Genomic DNA, 18,504 nt, shown 5'->3' with positions numbered 1-18,504 from the left:
AAACTAGATGGCCAGCTAGAAATCTAGGATTTTATTAATATGCAAGGAGAAAGTATCTTTTTTATAACTTTTTTTGTGAGGCAACACCCTCCCCTTCTAGGTTTTTAAGAGCATAAGTGATATGTCGTATGTGTCTGGATTCTGCTTTCATGTATAGGTTGAAGTTTGTCCGTTATACTCAATATTTGGATCCTATATTTAAATGCTTCCTGTCTGAGTCTTAAGATTTCTTTTAAAATCCTTTAATAAACTCAAAGTAGAAATACAAGGAACTAAAAAAAAAAAAAGAAAGAAAGAAATACAAGGAACTCCTCAACCTGAAAAAAGGCATGAACAAAAACCTAAAGCTAGTTAACGGACATAATGATGAGAAATTAAAATCTTACCCCTACAATCAAGAACCAGACAAGCAAGTTCCTTGTTGTCAGTTTTATTCAGCATTGTACATAAGGCTGTAGCCAGGGCAATTAGGCAGGAAGAAGAAATAAAAGGCTTCCAGATTAGAAAGGAAGAGGGGAAACTATTTGCAGATGACATGATCTTGTATAAAGCTTATAGGAATCCCTACACAAAAAGACCTACTGACTTCATTATGGTTGCAAAACAAAAGATTAATATAAAAAAAATCAGTTGTATTTCTATACAACAGCAGTGAAATTAAACCCCATTTATATCCCCATAAAAAAAATTAGCAAAACTGAAAAACCCACTGTTGAAAACTGGAAACATTGAGAGAAGACTTAAATAAATGGGAAGGTGTCCTACATTCGTGAATTAGAAGATAGTATCCTAAAGATGGCAGACCTCTCCAAATTGATCTATAGATTCTGTGTAATCCCTATAAAAACAACTTTTTTTTTTTTTTGAGGAAATGAGAAACAATTTGGATATGCAAGGGACTCAAACTAGCCAAAACAAGCTTGAAAGCAAACATGATTTTGTAATCATGACAGTGGTACTGTGTAAGGATAGACATTTTATGCTGACTGATGGAATAAAATTGAGAGTCCAGAAATCCATAAGTTTATGGTCAATTGATTTTTGACAATGATGTCAAGACCATTCAGTATTAGAATAATCTTTTCAACCAGTGGTTCGGAGACAGCTGGGTATCTATACTCAAACTACACAAAAAATTAACTCAAAGTGGTTCAAAGATTTAAATAGAAGATCTCAAACTCCAGGGCAGCAGCCTGGGTGGTTCAGCAGTTTAGTACCGCCTTCAGCCCAGGGCCTAATCCTGGAAACCTGGGATGGAGTCCCACGTCAGGCTCCCCATGTGGAGCCTGCTTCTCCCTCTGCCTGTGTCTCTACCTCTCTGTGTCTCTCATGAATTAAAAAAAATAAAAGTCTCAAACTCCAAAAAAAAATTTTTTTTAAGGATTTTATTCTTGAGAGGCAGAGACCTAGGCAGAGGGAGACGCAGGTTCCCTGCAATGAGCCCAATGTGGGACTTGATCCTGGACTTGAGAATCACACCCTGAGCCAAAGGCAAATGCTCAACCGCTGAGCCACCCAGGCGTCCCTTAAACTCCAGAACTCTTAAAAAATATTGACATAAAAAATTGGCATAAATCTTACACTATAAATTAGGCAACAGTTTGTTGGATCTAACGCCAAAACACAAGCAACAAAAGATTAAACAGGTGATTTGAACATCAAAATTTTAAATTGCTTCATTTTTCTTTTTTAAGAATTTTTTATTCATGAGAGACACAGAGGAGGCAGAGACATAGGCAGAGGTAGAAACAGGCTCCCCTCAGGAGCCTCAACCCCAGGATCACACCCTGAGCCAAAAAAGCTTAACCACTGAGCCATCCAGGTGTCCCTTTAAACTGCTTCAAAGGACACTTTACCAGCAAGTGAAAAGACAACCCAGAGATTATGAGAAAATATCTGCAAATCCTGAGTATATAGAGGACTCTTAGAACAAAGACACCAATTTAAAAAGGAATCGGGGTGCCTGGCTGGCTCAGTAGAGCAGGTGACAATTTGGGGGTCATGAGTTCAAGCCCCATGTTGGGTGTAGAGCCTACTGGAAAATTTCTCCAAAGATAGATGGCCAATATCAGGAAAAGATGTTGAACATCACTAGTCAGTAGGGAAATCACAAGGAAATATTTCACACCTACTAACATGTCTTAAGATGAACATTACAAGTTTGGTGAGGATGTTGGAAATTGAAACCCTCATAAACTGCTGATAAAATGAAAATGCTTGGGATCCCTGGGTGGCGCAGCGGTTTGGCGCCTGCCTTTGGCCCAGGGCACGATCCTGGAGACCCGGGATCGAATCCCACATCGGGCTCCCGGTGCATGGAGCCTGCTTCTCCCTCTGCCTATGTCTCTGCGCCTCTCTCTCTCTCTCTCTCTCTGTTACTATCATAAAAAAAAAAAAATTTAAAAAATGAAAATGCTTATAGAAAAGTTTGGCAGTTCCTAGAAGACTGAAAATAGTGTAATCCAGAAATTCTACTACTAGATACACATAACCAAAAGAAATGAAACGTCTGCACAGAAACATGCACAATTGTTCACAGTAGCATTATAGCCAAAAGGTAGAAGAAACAACCCAAATAACCATTAATTGGTGGGTGGATAAAATGTATAGCCATACAGTCTATTGGATATTAGGCAATAAAAAGTAATAAAGTACTGTTAAGTGTTACAATGTGGATGAGCCTTGTGGCACCTGGGTGGCTCAGTGGTTGAGCGTCTGCTTTTGCCTTTGGTCATGATCCTGGAGTCCTGGGATCAAGTCCTACATTGTGCTTCCCATGTGGAGCCTCCTTCTTCCTCTGCCTATGTCTTTGTCTCTCATGAACAAATAAAATCTTAAAAGTGAATGAGCCTTGAAATTGTGAAAGAAGTCAGACAAAACTTTCCATTCGTATGTAATGTCTAGAATTAAGTTCAGAGACAAAGTGGTGGTGGTGGGTGGAGAAGGAATGAAGAATTCCTGCTAATGGGTGGTACAGGATTTCTTCTGGGGATGATGTTTTAGGTTAGATAGTGGTGATGGTTTGTACAGCCATTTGAAAATTCTAAAAGCTACTAAAGTAAACACAAGAATGGTGAATTTTATATGAATCTCAATTTTCAGTTTTGTTAAGTCTCAAATTTGGTTAAAGTTCTCTAAAGATAACATGAAATGTTTCTAAATTTAATAGTTTTATTCATAAAAAAAAGTTTTATTCATGATTATTTAGTTGTAAGTAGTCTAGAGATTGGGAGTAAATAGTTTGAGATTGTATCTCCCCATATTTCGTTTTGCTACTAGTTCATTTGTTTATTGTTAAGTAACTCTAGGCCCAACATGGGTTTTGAACACATTACCCCAAGATCAAGACTCACATACTCCACCAACTGAGCCAGCCAGATGCCCTGTTCATATTTTAAATCCATCACCCTATCAAACAGCCCAATTAGCTGTAGTTGGTGCCAAAGTTTTGGGGGATGGTCCTTAAAATTGTTTTCCTGTAAATGTCGCTCCTCTGTTGTATCTTTTAATAGAACACATAGTATTAGGAATTTAAGACAGCCAAACTTTTTTTTTTTTTTTTTTTCAGAATTACAGCACTGGGTGTTTTTCTATAGAATAGTACCAATCTGAGCAGCCTGGGTGGCTCACCAGTTTAGCGCCACCTTCAGCCCAGGGCCTGATCCTGGAGACTGGGGATCAAGTCCCACGTCAGGCTCCCTGCATGGAGCCTGTTTCTCTCTCCTCTCTGCCTCTGTCTCTCACGAATAAATAAAATCTTTAACAACAAAAAAATAATACAATAAATCTTACAAAAAATTGCCATTTTGTCTCAAGATTGTTTACCAGGGGTGCCAGGTGGCTCAGTCAGTTGAGCATCTGACTCTTGGTTTTGACTCCGGTCATGATTTCAGGCCCGAATATCAAGCCCTGAATCAGGTTCAAACCAGGTTCTGCATGGAATTCTGCTTATTCCTCTCCCTCCCATCCCCCTGCTTGTGTGTGCACTCACTCTCCACTACTTACTCTGCTGAAATGCTGCAGATTTACTATGCATATTAATGAAACTGGTTTTCCTTCTATAATGCTCTAGTGTTAATTAGAAACCAAAATGATAGCTAGAATGTTGTCAAGGTAGCCAGTGTCAGAGGCACTTGGAATTTTAAGGGGCTTTATTTTTTTTTAATTCAAGGCTTTATTATTTATAAATTTATTTTTTATTGGTATTCAATTTACCAACATACAGAATAACACCCAGTGCTCATCCCGTCAAGTGCCCCCCCTCAGTGCCCATCACCCATTCACCCCCACCCCCACCCCTCCTCCCCTTCCACCACCCCTAGTTCGTTTCCCAGAGTTAGGAGTGTTTATGTTCTGTCTCCCTTTCTGATATTTCCCACACATCTCTTCTCCCTTCTCTTAAGGGGCTTTGGAAGATTTATAATATTTTATACATTGAGAGTATATTTTCCTTTTAGTTTGCAACTAAAATAAACATACATTAACCACAAGAGGTAAACTTTGAAGCTATTTGAGTGATTTTATTCAAATGGAGTTAACAAATTGGTCGAAGGATAGAGTTAGTAAAAAAAAAAAAAAAAGAAAGAAAGAAAACTGCATTCATATTGGCATTATTATAAGTTTAGTTTTTGAAGTACAGGAACTCATACAATTAGCCACGAACAATATTACCAGTTGTAGGATACCTAGGCTGTCATCAGCATATATACCAAGAACTGATATTGGGATTTTTAAATAGCCTAGTCATATACTGCCTAAAGTATGTTCTAATTGAACCTTGATTAGTGTGGAAGCTGAATGAAGTTAACCTAATGAGTTTATTACAAACAAGGACTTAACTCTGGGTCCCTGAGCTCTATGGAACTTCAAGCTTTTTCTTTTTTAAAATATTTATTAGGGATCCCTGGGTGGCTCAGAAATTTAGTGCCTGCCTTCAGCCCAGGGTGTAATCCTGGAGTCTGGAATAGAGTCCTGTGTCGGGCTCCCTGCAGCCTGCTTATCCCTCGGCTTGTCTCTGCCTCTCTGTCTCTCATGAATAAATAAAATCTTTAAAAATAATAATAAAATGTTTATTAGGGTGTAAGCATGAGAGGAGAGAGCAGAGGGAGAAATTTTTTTTTTTAAGATTTTATTTATTTATTCATGAGAGACACAGAGAGAAAGAGAGGCAGAGACACAGGCAGAGGGAGAATCAGGCTCCATGCAGGGAGCTCAACGTGGGACTTGATCCTGGGTCTCCAGGATCACACCTCAGGCTGCAGGCGGCGGCTAAGCCGCTGCGCCACCGGGCCGCCTGGGAGAGAGAATCTTGAGCAGACTCCCTGCTGAACAGAGCCCAAGGTGGGACTGGATCTCAGGGCCCTGAGATCATGACCAAAACTGAAACCAAGTTTGGAAGCTTAACCAACAAAGCCACCCAGGTGCTCTAGAACTTCAAACCTGTACTACATCTCTCATAGCTTTCATCTGAATCTCAAAGGAATTATCAAGGTGCTTAAGAACCACTGCTGTATACCATTAAAGTGAGAATTAAGAGACAGGCTAACATTTAACTTAATGGAGAACAAGCTACTAGTTTGGTTTTCAATTGTTTAGTTTGGTTGAGCATCTGCCTTCAGCTCAGGGCATGATCCCGGGTCCGGAGATTGGGTCCCACATTGGGTTCCCCATAGGAAACCTGGTTCTCCCTTTGCCTGTGTCTCTGCCTCTCTCTGTGTCTCTGGTAAATAAGTAAACTCTAAAAAAAAAAAAAAATTAATTCTTTAGTGTTAAAAAATATTTACAAATTCACGATGAAAACATTCAAATTACCGAACTAAGTGACCTAAAACATCTCCCAGAAACAATTTTGTCTTTTTCCTGAGCATATAGTGGTCGTGTCATTGTACGAATATGCCAAAATGATCCATTCTCTACAAAGTGTTGTTACTGAAAGAATGTTAAAAAACATATGATGGGAGCAGTTTTTAAAGCATTTGTTTAGAAATGTTAGCCTATTTAGAAAATTGAGGAAATGGGCCAGCTTTATTTAAGAGCCTGGACTAGCACTGATTGAAAGAATTTTCAACAAGCCATTTGTTTGACAAAATGTACTAAGATATGAGACAGGGAGTGATTTGGGGAAAATCTGAAGATTATGAATGGCCCTGAAGAACTATGTACACTTGAACTCCGTTCTACAGTCTGGTAAATACTGTTAACACGAAGTTTCACTACCTGTGACAAAATCAGAATTAAGGTTTCTCTCTGAATCATTAGACTTATAGCACCCTATCCACTACCACTCAGTTTTACAACCACTCAGAAGATTCTAGGAATACAAAGATATCTTGTAATTGCATCCTATAACTACAAGGAGATTTTAAAATTGAGATTTTTGTACTCAACCCTTAATGAATAAAGATCTGGGACTCATTATAACTGGCTGAGGTACGTAAAAGTATTTTTTTTTTTTTTAAGATTTTATCTATTTATTCATGAGAGACAGAGAGAGGCAGAGACACAGGCAGAGGGAGAAGCAGGCTCTATGCAGGGAGCTTGATGTGGGACTCGATTCCAGGTCTCCAGGATCATGCTCTGGGCCAAAGGCAAGCACCAAACCGCTGATCCACCCAGGCACCCCACCTAAAACTATTTTGATTAATGACATCTGTTTATAAAATGCAAAAGAACATCTGGAAGGTACTGAAAATATAAAACACCTTGTTCTTCATCTGAGCAATACCCTGTGACAAAGAGAATGTATCCATTGGGTACATATCTGTTTTGTAAGCCAATTCCTCAAGCTTTAAGTCACCTAATCCAGCTTTGTGTCACATTTCTTTTCATCTTTATAAGGGCCTAAGAAATAGTAACTACTTTCATCTCAAACTAGACTCTCAGTAGGCTGGCTATCTTTAACATCCTTTTGCTTTCATCTTCCGGCAATCCCATAATCACCTGAAATGCAAAAGTCACCAAGTCAAATGTCCAGCTCTCCAGTTACCGTGAGCAGGTCACCAACGTGTTGAAGCGACCAGCCACCTCATTCTCTTCTAACTCCTTGATTCTACACCCGGAATACCCGACCGAACAAATCCTGTCTCCACACTATCTCACCTTTCCTCAGCCTTGTTGTCAAAGCAAATGAACACTTAACATTCTTGAAAAAACTCGTTATTTCCAGTAGTTTGGAAAAAGTCTGAGAGCTACGAGAAACTATTACCTGAACTTCACCACTGAATCGTAGCCATTCTTAATAGTTCTGGGGAGCCCAAGTCAATCCTCTTCCTGCCCTCCTAACCTTCAATTCGCAACACAAAGAAAAGGGAAAGTAAAAACGAAGGTAGCGACACCCTTACAGCCGACTTCAAACTTAGAGCCTAAGCAACATGAAAGCGCAGAGGCATCCGCAGCGTCTCCCAGCAAAGTCGAGGACGACCACCCAGTCGCCACGCTCCGTCGGGAGTTTCGGCAGGAGCAGGAAGCCCACTCCCCCCAGCAAATGATGCCCCGGCGACTTGAAAAGCGCGAGCAGGCTTGGTAGCCAGGGACCAGCATACAGCAGCTCTTGGGAGGGCAGAGCCCTCTCCCCAAATCAAAGGCCTCAGCCGGAACCGAGAGCCCCCAGGGAGCGGTCAGGCGTCTTTTTCTGTCCTAGCGCCCCCTACCACCTTCCTCCCAACGGGGCGACACTCCTCAATCGCTAGGCAAAGCTCAACCAGTCTCCCGACCGCGCTCCGGGAAGCCCACCGGGAGAGCCAAGGCCACCTCCTAGCCCCTGTGGGGAAAATGGCGCCTGTCACCCCTTCTCCCTCCCGGCTAGTCACAAGGACCAGCCTCCCTCCCTCGCTACAAAATGGCGTCTCCCGCTGGGGCCCCAGAATCGGCATAAATCACTTGTCAGCGAGGCGGTAACAGTCTAGGACGAGCGGTCCTGCCAACCAGTCAGACACAGACGCTTTGATTCCGCACCTTGCACAAGCCATTCAGGCGCTGGATGCAAGGCCGGACGAGGCCAACGTCACGAAAAGGGGGCGTGAACGGGGCGGTCTCCTTTCGCGTCGCCTAAATTTGAGCCAATGGCAAGCAAGGAGCGTCTCGTGAGTGGCGTAAGGACCGCCCAATGGAGGCTGGGGGCGGACCTCAGACTCGCTATGCGGGTTGCGGGGCCTGGGGGCCGGGCGGCTGTTTCCTGTCCTGGTGCATGGTGGTCGGACGAAGGAATTGTTGGAAAATTTTCTCGGAGGTTCGTATATAAATGTGTTTTTACCCAGTGTGCATTATTCTCCGCCCGGCCGCCGCCCTCAGCGCGGCGGCGCGGGCCCGCTCGGGCCCGGGCTCTGACTCCGGCTGCTCAGCCTTCGCCGCAGGCCCTGCCGATCCCACGGCCGGCCTCGGTAGCGGCGCCTGGGCAGAAGCGGAGTTTATTAATAACCCGCGGCCGCCACTCTGGGGCGGCGGAGCTTTTCTCGCTGAGGACGCACCCCCCCCTTGTCTCTGCGCTTTGCGCCCCGCCTGTTCCCCTCAGGGGACCGCCGTGGGGAGGGAGTGAAGGAGGGGAGGGTGGAGCCCTCGGGAGCCTGGCGGCGCTTCTCGGCTTGACCTCCGCGCGGGGCGAGTCCCCTGACGCCGCCGAGGCAAAGCTCCTCCGGCTGGGACGCCGGGCCACGGTGCGCACCAGGCCCCAGCCCGACGGCGGCGGCAGGACTGGCCCGGGGCCCGCTGGGCATCCCGTCTGCAGATCGCACCCAGAATTTCCTCCCACCTATTATCATGCACGAATTCCTTGTTTCACTTTTTTTAGTTATTATTATTTATAGGTTGCTGAGGCCTAACATCAAATATTAGAAATTGTCAGTTTTATCATTGCCCATTTCCCTCGGTTTTGGCCAAAGCTAACGAATCTTTCACTTGCTTTGTGCTGTATTCTTGTGGAACGTGAACCAAATTTTATTCCCTCTCCTGTTGATTTTTAAAACATTTTATGCCCCCCCCCCCGCATTAACGAAGTTAAGCAAAAAATAAGAAGTGTATCATTGCTAAACCCATTATTTGTTTAAAATCAACTTCAGCCATTGCTTTGGAAGTGTCTAATCAGCTGGTATAATCAAGTAGGGGGTGTGATGAAAAATTGTAGGTTCAGTCAAGGTTGCCTTTTTCCTGAGTTACTAGAAAATACGTGTCTTGCTGAGTAAAAAAATCTGTGTGGTATTTAATATTTGGTCTTACTGAATGCCTAGTTTCATTGTTAAAGTGTTTAGTAAGAAAACAAGTGAGGAGATCACTAAATAATACAATGCCGAATTTTATCCAGGTGTGTTTTGACTACAGAAAATAATTATTTGGCATTTTACAAATACTTGAGTGGCTGTTTTTTCCATAACATCCTTTTATTTTTTTTAAAGTAATACCTTTATTGATATAATTTACATACCTTACAATTCAGCCATTTGAAGTGTGTAATTAGGTAGTTGGATAAATTCAATTGTGCCTCCATCACCACAATCCATTTTAAAACATGTTTACCGCAAAAAGAAAATGTACCAGTTGTTACTCTCCGTTTAGTCTTAAACCTGCCCCCTTCCCCAACCACTATGCGGATTTGCCTATTCTGAACATTTCACGTAAACAGAATCACACAGTATGTGAGGTTTTGTGACTGGCTTTTTTAACAGCATAATATTTGAAAGTTCATTAATATTATAGCTGGTGTCAGTACCTCATTTCTTTTTATTGCCAGATAATATTTCATTGTATGGACCTAAGTTTTATTTAAACATTCATCTGTTGATGGACATTTGGTGTTTCACTTTTTGTCTATTTTACATAATGCTGTGAACATTTGTGTGCAAGTTTTTGTGTGGGAGTATATTTTCTTTTCTCTGAGATATATACATATATACCTAGGAGTAGAATTTCTTGGTTATTATGATAATTCTATGCTCAACCTTTTGAAGAACTGTAGAACTTTTCCAAAGTGGCTGCACCATTTTGCATTCCTCTCAGCAGTGTGTGAGAGTTCTCATATCCTTGGCAACACTTGTTATTATCAGTCTTTCTGATGGTTACCATCCTAGTTGGTATGAAGTGATATCTCTTGTGATTTCGATTTGCATTTCCCAATGGCTAATGGTGTTAATTAAGCATGTTTTTCGTGTATTTACTGGCCATGTGTATACCTTCTTTGGAGAAATGTCTATTTGGATCTTTTCCCCATTTTGAAATTGGATTGTTTGTCTATTATTGAGTTGTAAGACTTCTGTATGCAAAAGTCTTTATCAAATAGATGATTTGTAAAATGTCTATAACCCTTTGCTGCAAGTTGGGTATTGCAGTAGAATAAGCATTCATCATGTTCTTTAGGGAATGATGATGACCTACCTGGATTAGGGAATTATGCCTCCACCATTACTTTAGTTATTATTTATGATGCATATGCCATTTATTATCATGTAGGGAACTTTCTGAGTCCTGAGGTTTTTGTGATTACTTTATTTTCAAGTTTTTATCCAGATTTCTTTTTCTTTTAAATCTGAGGTTTTACCTAGTTCTGAGTCTTTTTGCTCCTGGCTTGATTTCAGGACATAAATTTCTTAACGAGTTGTATTGTGTCATTACTTCATTCTGTGCTTAGTTTGCATTCATTTTAAGGGATGACCTTTATAGGAGAGTGTTTTAAACTTTATTTATTTATTTTTATTTATTTATTTAACAGAGGGATGGGGGGGTGGTATAAGCAGAGAGAGTGGCAGGCAGAGGGAGAGGGAGAAGCCGGCTCCCCACTGAGCAGAGAGCTGGATGTGTGGCTGGATCCCAGGACCCTGGGATCATGACCTGAGCAGAAGGTAAATGCTCAGCTGAGCCACCCAGGCACCCCCCCAAACTTTATTGTATGTCAATCAAAATGATTTTGTTTTTAAGATGGATTTAGACTGAATCCTTATAGAAAAAAAAATTGAAAACAATGATATACTTTTGTCCACACTTTCCCATAAATCTAATCCAAATTTAGAACTGCTGCAGGGATGCCTGGGTCGTTCAGCGATTGAGCATCTGCCTTCCTCTCAGGGCATGATCCCTGGGCCTGGGGATGGGGCCTGGGGTTTGAGTTCTGCATCCGGCTCTCTGCAGGGAGCCTGCTTCTGCCTCTGCCTATGTCTCTGCCTCTCATGAACAAATAAATTAAATCTTTTTAAAAAATTAAAGAGTAATAAATACATAAATAAAACTATGCTGCAGGGATGCCTGGCTGGCTCAGTCAGTAGAGCATGTGACTTTTGACCTTGGGGTGGTGAGTTTGAGCCCCACATTGGATGCAGAGATTATAAATAAACTTTCAAAACCCCATCATCAACTATCATCTCATGAAATATATTAAAACTATGCTGCAGTGGGAACTCTGCACCCTGTGGAAATAACTTTTCCATTAATGTGTAGACATAGGCATTTAACCACAAACTACATTTTTTTTTGTACTTAAAATGCCCTTTAGTACTTAATTTCAGCTGGGCACTGAGTTAAATGACTTGTTGAGTGATTTACATATATACATAAAATTATTATATTTGATGTGAACCTAAGTAAGTACTAGAGTTACCCCTATTTTACAGGTGAGTCAACTGAAGTTTGGAGTAACTTATCCACTTATTTTACAGCAAAGGTAGGACTTGACCCAGTGTTTGGCTCAAGCCTAGTCTCTTGCTTCGGTTATTCAGTAACATACCACATTCCTACTTCTTTACCTTCTAAAATATAATATGTCTGTAGTTCCTAGAAAGATAAAATATTTTGAGTACTGTACCTAATACAGCATAGCAGGGATGTTATTGTGTTATTTATGTGTATTGTTAAATAATGACGAATGCCTTTGGCCTTGTGTTGAAAAATAGAGATTTTTTTTTTTGTAGTGCAGATGTAATGGTCACAAGAAGTTGGAATCATTTAAATGAATGACACTTTATGTATGCTATATACACACAGTACAAGGAACATATAAAAGGTGAGGCATGATGAAAAGAGCATTAGAATAAAAGAAGACATAGTCATTAGTCCTCTCTTAGGCAGTTAATTATCCATGTCTTTATATGAACTATATTCATTTTTCAGCAAATATTTAGTGTATACATGTGGCAGACATTCTTGTAGGCACTGAGAATTCAGGGGTGAACAACACAGATGGGGGGGCCCAGCCATGATGGAACTTAGAGTTCACTTAGAAATTCTGATAAGTACTTTGAAGGAGATAAAGTTCTGTGGTAAAGAATAGGGGATGGTGGTGGAATGGATATTTTAGGTAAGTGACATGGAATAGTATGTGCTAAAGCAGGAAGGACAACATGCCTGGATGTATACAATGGAGGACATTTGTAAAGCATGCAACATGAGTTATATCAAACTCATTAGATACTTACTGAGTATATAATCTTAGGTGTCAAAATTTTAAAGACCCATAGAACACAGTACCTACCTTTGAAGGTTTATAGTCTAATTGGGCAGACTGGACTTGGGATTTAAAGAGGTAAGAGGAGAGAAGAGCAGTAGATATCAGTAATCAAGCCTTTCAGCCACAAACAAGGTTCCTGAATCTCCCTTTCCACACCTATAGAAAGAAAACTGGCAGGTTTTTGAGGACATCTTGAGTGGCAAGGGCTTTATTGCATAATTTCACTTCTTACAATGGCCCTATCAGGTAGGTATTCTCCCTTTTTTTTTTTTCCAAAAGAGAAAACAGAAGCTCAGCAGCAGGTTAATTGCTCAGGAACTGAACAGCATTTAAATGCAGACCATACCAGCAAATTATTAAGCCATATACAGATGAAACCTATGATAAAAATCTGATTAGTAATTCATGGTGACCTAAGCTACAAGCCAAATAGCAAATACTGTAAGATTCAAATGATGACAGATCTGGCTACTAAGGGACAGAGTCACCACAGAAGAGCCAGTGACAATTAAAAGCTGTTCCTTATGGCTGGACTGCCCATTCTACTACTCCTACCCCTGGGAAATATTTACTTATCATTTTATGCCCAAATTTACATATCATCATCTTTGCATCCCTGAGGCAACGTTAGGTGCTCCTTACTATGTTAATGCTTCTGTTTATAGTTTTTTTTTTTTTTTTTTTTAAGATTTTATTTATTTGAGAGAAAGAGTGACAGAGAACACGAGCTGGGAGGAGGGAGATCCAGGCTTGCAGGGAGCCTGACCTGGGTCTCAATCCCAGGACCTCAGAATCACAACCTGAGCTGAAGGCAGATCCAACCAACCGAGCCACCCAGGCGCCCCAGTAGTTTTATTTTTTTAAATCATGAAAGTCATACATGGTAAAAAACAAAACAAAACAAAAACAAAAACCAAAAAAACTTTAATTTATAGAATGTATACAGTAAACATTAAAAGTCCTTTCTCCACTCCACCCCCATCTCCTAATCCTTTGTGGGAGGTAACCATTTGAGGTTTTTTTTTTTCCATTTGAGTTTTTAAATGTAAATACTGGCATATGCAGGTACTTAAATCCTTTTTTTTTTTTTTTTTTTTGAGATTTTATTTATTTATTCATGAGAGACACAGAAAGAGAGAGGCAGGCTCCATGCAGGGAGCCCAATGTGGGACTCAAGGTTCACACCTTGAGCCTACTGCAGACATTTAACCCGCTGAGCCACCCAGGCATCCCCTTAAATACATTTATAAAAACATGAATACAGTTATAAATACTCTTCTGCAATTTGCTTTTTCTCCCACTTGCAATATATCTTGGATATATTTCCTACCATTTCATATCTATCCCATTCTTTTTCATGTCTGCGTGTTTCATATATGGATGTCCTGTTTGTTCTTTTGACTATTTTTTTTTAAATTTTTATTTATTTATGATAGTCATACAGAGAGAGAGAGAGAGAGGCAGAGACACAGGCAGAGGGAGAAGCAGGCTCCATGCACCAGGAGCCTGACGTGGGATTCGATCCCGGGTCTCCAGGATCGCGCCCTGGGCCAAAGGCAGGCGCCAAACCGCTGCGCCACCCAGGGATCCCCTGTTTGTTCTTTTGGGTGTACTTTTAGATTGTTGATTATTTTTTGCTGTTATAAATAATACTACAATGAACTTTGCACACTTAAGAGAGTGTCTAATAAGTCCCAAGAAGAATTACTTCGTTGAAGATTTGTGTTTAAAATATTGATAGCGGGCAGCCCCGGTGGCCCAGCGGTTTAGCACCGCCTTCAGCCCAGGGCCTGATCCTGGAGTCCCGGGATCAAGTCCCATGTCGGGCTCCCTGCATGGAGCCTGCTTCTCCCTCTGCCTATGTCTCTGCCTCTCTCTCTCTCTCTCTCTCTCTGTGTGACTATCATAAATAAATAAAAATTTTTTAAAAATGCATTTTTAATAAAATACCACTTTTAGCTATTATATTTGGATTCAAGGTATATTTAGTTTGATAAAGGGACACTAATTACTAATAAAGATTTAAAAGCTTCCATAATATGCATTGAATTTAAAATAGAGTTTGTTTTCCAGATTGAAAAAGTGGTTTGAAAATGAAGTATACCAAGAGTAGGGGTATCCCTCAAAACTAAAAATCCGGGGCAGCCTGAGTGGCTCAGCGGTTTAGTCCTGCCTTCGGCCCAGGGTGTGGTTCTGGAGACCCGGGATTGAGTCCCACATCAGGCTCCCTGCATGGAATGGGGCCTGTTTCTCCCTCTGCTTGTGCCTGTGCCTGTGCCTCTCCCCACTCTCTCTCTCTCTCTCTCTATCTCTCATGAATAAATAAATAAAATCTTTAAAGAAAAAAAAACCCTGAAAATCTGAAGATTCAAGGTGGGCACCTCTTATTTTATAACCTTGTTGAAACTATATTCCTTGAGGCTAAATAGGAGGACAACCCATAGAATGGGAGAAAATATTTGCAAATCTTTTATCTTTTTTTTTTTTTTTTTGGCAAATCCTGTATCTGATAAAGGATTAATATCTGGAATATATAGAGAACTCTTACAATTCAACAATAAAAAGACAACCCATTTTATTTTATTTTATTTTTTTAAAAAGAGATTTTATTTATTTATTTGACAGAGAATGAGAGCACAAGAAGGGGCAGAGGCAGAGGGAGAAGCAGACTCTCTGTGAGCAGGGAGCCTGATGTGGGACTTGATCCCAGGACCCTGGGATCATGGCCTGAGCAGAAGGCAGATGCTTAACAGACTGAGCCACACAGGCGCCCCAAAAGACAACCCATTTTAAAAAATAGACAAAGGAGGGGCACCTGCTGGCTCAATTGGTAGAGCATGCAACTCTTCATCTTGAGATCTTGAGTTCAAGCTCCACATTGGGCATGGAGCCTATTTAAAATTTTTTAAAAATTAAAAAAAATTTTAACAACGACAAAAATAGACAAAGGATCTGAGTAGATATTTCTCCAGAGAGGATATAACAAAGGTCAGTAAGCACATGAAAATATGGTCAATATTATTAGCCATCAGGGAAATACAAATCAAAACCACAATGAGATATTGCTTCATACCCAGAAGAACGGCTATTATCAAAGACTGATAAACTGTTAGCTAAGACTAGAAATTGAGAAGTTGGAACCTCATACATTGCTACTGGGAATGTAAGATGGTGCAGTTGCTTTGGAAAAATTTAACAGTTCCTCAAAATTTAAGCACAGAGTTACTATATGACCCAGGAATTACAGGTGTAAATACATATCCCCAAGAGAACTGAAACACATGTCCACACAAAAACTTGAACACTTGTTTGTGATGGCCAAAAAGTGGAAAATGGCTCAAATATCTAGATACAGACAACTCAGACGATTGGATAAATAATGTGGTACATTCATATAATGGACTGTTATTCAGCAATAAAAAGGAGTGAGATACTGATAAATACTACAACATGGATTAAGCTTGAAAATACTTTACGTGAATAAAGCTAGTCACAAAAGACCACATACTGTATAATTCCATTTATATGAAATGCAGAAAAAGATCTGTAGAGATAGAAGGTTGCTTAGTGGTTGCTTAGGACTTTGGGAGGGGATAGAGAAAATTTTCTTTCAGAAGATGATAAAAATATTCTGAATGAAGGTGGTGGTGATGTTTGTACAACTTTGAATATACTAGAGCCATTGAATTGTAGACCTTAAATGGGTAAATATTGTGGTTTGTGGACTATGTGTCAGTAAAGACATTTTTAAAGATTTATTTATTTATTTGTTTGTTTGTTTGTCTATTTATTTATTTATTTTAGAGAAGAGAGAGTACAGAGGGCAGGGGCAGAGGGAGCAGGAGAGAGAAGCCCAAGCAAACCCTGCACTGAGCATAGAGCCTGACAGGGGAGGACTCTATCTCACAACACTGAGATCATGACGTGAGGCGGACACCCAACCAACTGCACTAGCCAGGCCCCCCTCAGTAAAGATTTAACGTAAAGAAATAATTATCTCCAAAGCCTATTTTTACTTGTGCTTTCTTCCCTGCAGTACCCTTTTTACAGCAACAGGAGGAAACAGTCAATAGATAGAGATATAGAGCTATAAATCTATTTTCATTTAGCTTAAAACTACTAATTAGGGGATCCCTGGGTGGCGCAGCGGTTTGGCGCCTGCCTTTGGCCCAGGGCGCGATCCTGGAGACCCGGGATCGAATCCCACATCGGGCTCCCGGTGCATGCCTCTTTCTCTCTCTCTGTGACTATCATAAATAAATAAAGATTAAAAAAAATGTTTAAAAAAAAACAAACTACTAATTAGTAGTAATGCCAGGTGTTGTTCTAAGCAATTTATTGTTCTAAGCAATCTAACAGGTCTGTTAAGTACCCTCCATTTACAGATAGGGAAACTGTGGCACAGAGCTGTTAAGTAACTTGCCTCTGGTCACATAGATAATATGTGGTACAGTGAGATTTTGAAGCGGTTGTCTGGATCCAGAGTCCTCATTCTTTTTTTTTTTTTTTTTTTTTTAAGAGTCCTCATTCTTAAGTATGTTATATTACCTCTTATATGCATTCCTTCCTAGGTATGACCCACACTTTCTCATCTTACTTTCAGGGGCATCCTCCTTAGAGATTTTGTTCTAGTAGTTTGTTACTGTAGATAACACTACTTCCACTCTAGAGAAGAACAGGTAATTAAAGTATACTGTAATAAGTGTTATATATAGACAGTATTGTGGGAAATACATCTAAGGCGTTCTGACCCAATTTAGGAAGTTCAGATAAAATTTTCTGGTAGAATCTGACTGGAAGAATTTAGCTAAGACAGGAGGAAGAGTTCTAGATGGTGTGAATAATAATGTATAGAGGCCTAGATGCAAGAGACATGTTGGGCTTTTCAGGGAGTGGCAAATAATCCAGTAGCTCATGTAGGAGCTGTTGAGCCAGAAGTGCCTGGGTGGCTCGGTCGGTTAAGCGTCTGCCTTTGGCTCAGGTGGTGATCCCAGGATTCTGGGATCGAGCCCCTCATTGGGCAATTTGCTCAGTGGGGAGCCTGCTTCTCCCTCTCTCCCTCTGCCTGCAGCTCTGCCTACATGTGTTCTCTGTCAAATAAATAAAGCCTTTGAAAAAAAAAAAGTTGTTGAGCCAAATGGTTAGAAGTTAGACTTTGCCACTTTGTGAAGTTAAGGATACAATTTAACCTTTCTTAGCTTAATTTTCTTCATCTGCAAAATTGGGATAAAATGGTATTTTATTTATAGGACTGCTAGAAGGCTTAAATGAATTAGTAGTACTTCCTGGCATATAGTAAGTATTATGAAAGGGTTGCTTATTATCTTTATCATTTGCTGTTTAAATGATACAGCATTTTTTATCATTTAAAAATGATTTAAATGATTTAAATTTTAAAGAGCAAATGATAAAGATATAAACAGCAAATGATTTAAAAATAAATAAATAAATAAACAGCAAATGATTTGCTGCACAAGCAGAGGGGAGGGGCATAGGGAAAAGCAGATTCCCCACTGAGCAGGGAACACAATGCAGGGCTCCATCCCCAGTACCCTAAGATCGTGACCTGAGCCAAAGGCAGACACCTATCTGAACCACCCAGACGCCCCTGTATTATTAACATTTTTATTAGTACTATTAAATGATAGTATCATTAACTACTAGAATTCTAATCAATACTGGGTGGCTGTAGAATGTAAGGAGGTTGTGACTAGAACAAGACTGGAGGATAGAGTGACTGACTTGTCTTCGTTAGCCAAAGACTATCCCAGTTTTAAAACCAGGTCTTCCCCCCCCCTTAAAACAAAATAGAAAGCCTCATATTCCAGGAACCTCCTTAGTCTTGGGCAAATTAGAATGGTTGTCCAACCTACTAGAGAAGTTATTAGAATCCAGATCATGATATTTGGACTGGGGAAATGGGAGAGTACTAAAGGTTTTGCGACCAAGAACTGCTATGATTGGATTTGAAAGCACTTGGACTGTGCTAAGGAGATTATATTGGAGGAAGATAGGAATGGACTTTAGGAGGCTGATAGAATAAGTGGATGATGGTAGCCTCAATTAAGGCAGTCTAATAG

The 18,504-nt window shown here is 40.4% G+C and overlaps 1 protein-coding gene across 3 annotated transcripts in view; it reads left to right on the top strand.

Moving 5' to 3' along the window:
• Positions 1 to 8,125: 8,125 nt before the first annotated feature.
• Positions 8,126 to 18,504, top strand: part of ZNF143 (zinc finger protein 143) — a 56,662-nt gene continuing 46,283 nt past the window's right edge. For 2 of the 3 annotated variants that reach the window (XM_041730685.1, XM_041730684.1), the window contains exon 1: positions 8,126 to 8,227. In XM_041730685.1, the coding sequence (XP_041586619.1) occupies positions 8,136 to 8,227 (92 nt within the window). In that variant the 5' untranslated portion in view covers positions 8,126 to 8,135. Of the gene's footprint in view, positions 8,228 to 11,622; positions 11,642 to 18,504 lie in introns of those variants that run through there. The other variant, XM_041730686.1, reaches the window with a different exon arrangement.

The sequence above is a fragment of the Vulpes lagopus genome, chromosome 15 (assembly GCF_018345385.1).
Source record: "Vulpes lagopus strain Blue_001 chromosome 15, ASM1834538v1, whole genome shotgun sequence".
Classification (NCBI taxonomy): Eukaryota; Metazoa; Chordata; class Mammalia; order Carnivora; family Canidae; genus Vulpes; species Vulpes lagopus.
Note: the sequence above shows the minus strand (reverse complement) of the source record. Positions and strands in the feature narration are given on the sequence as shown.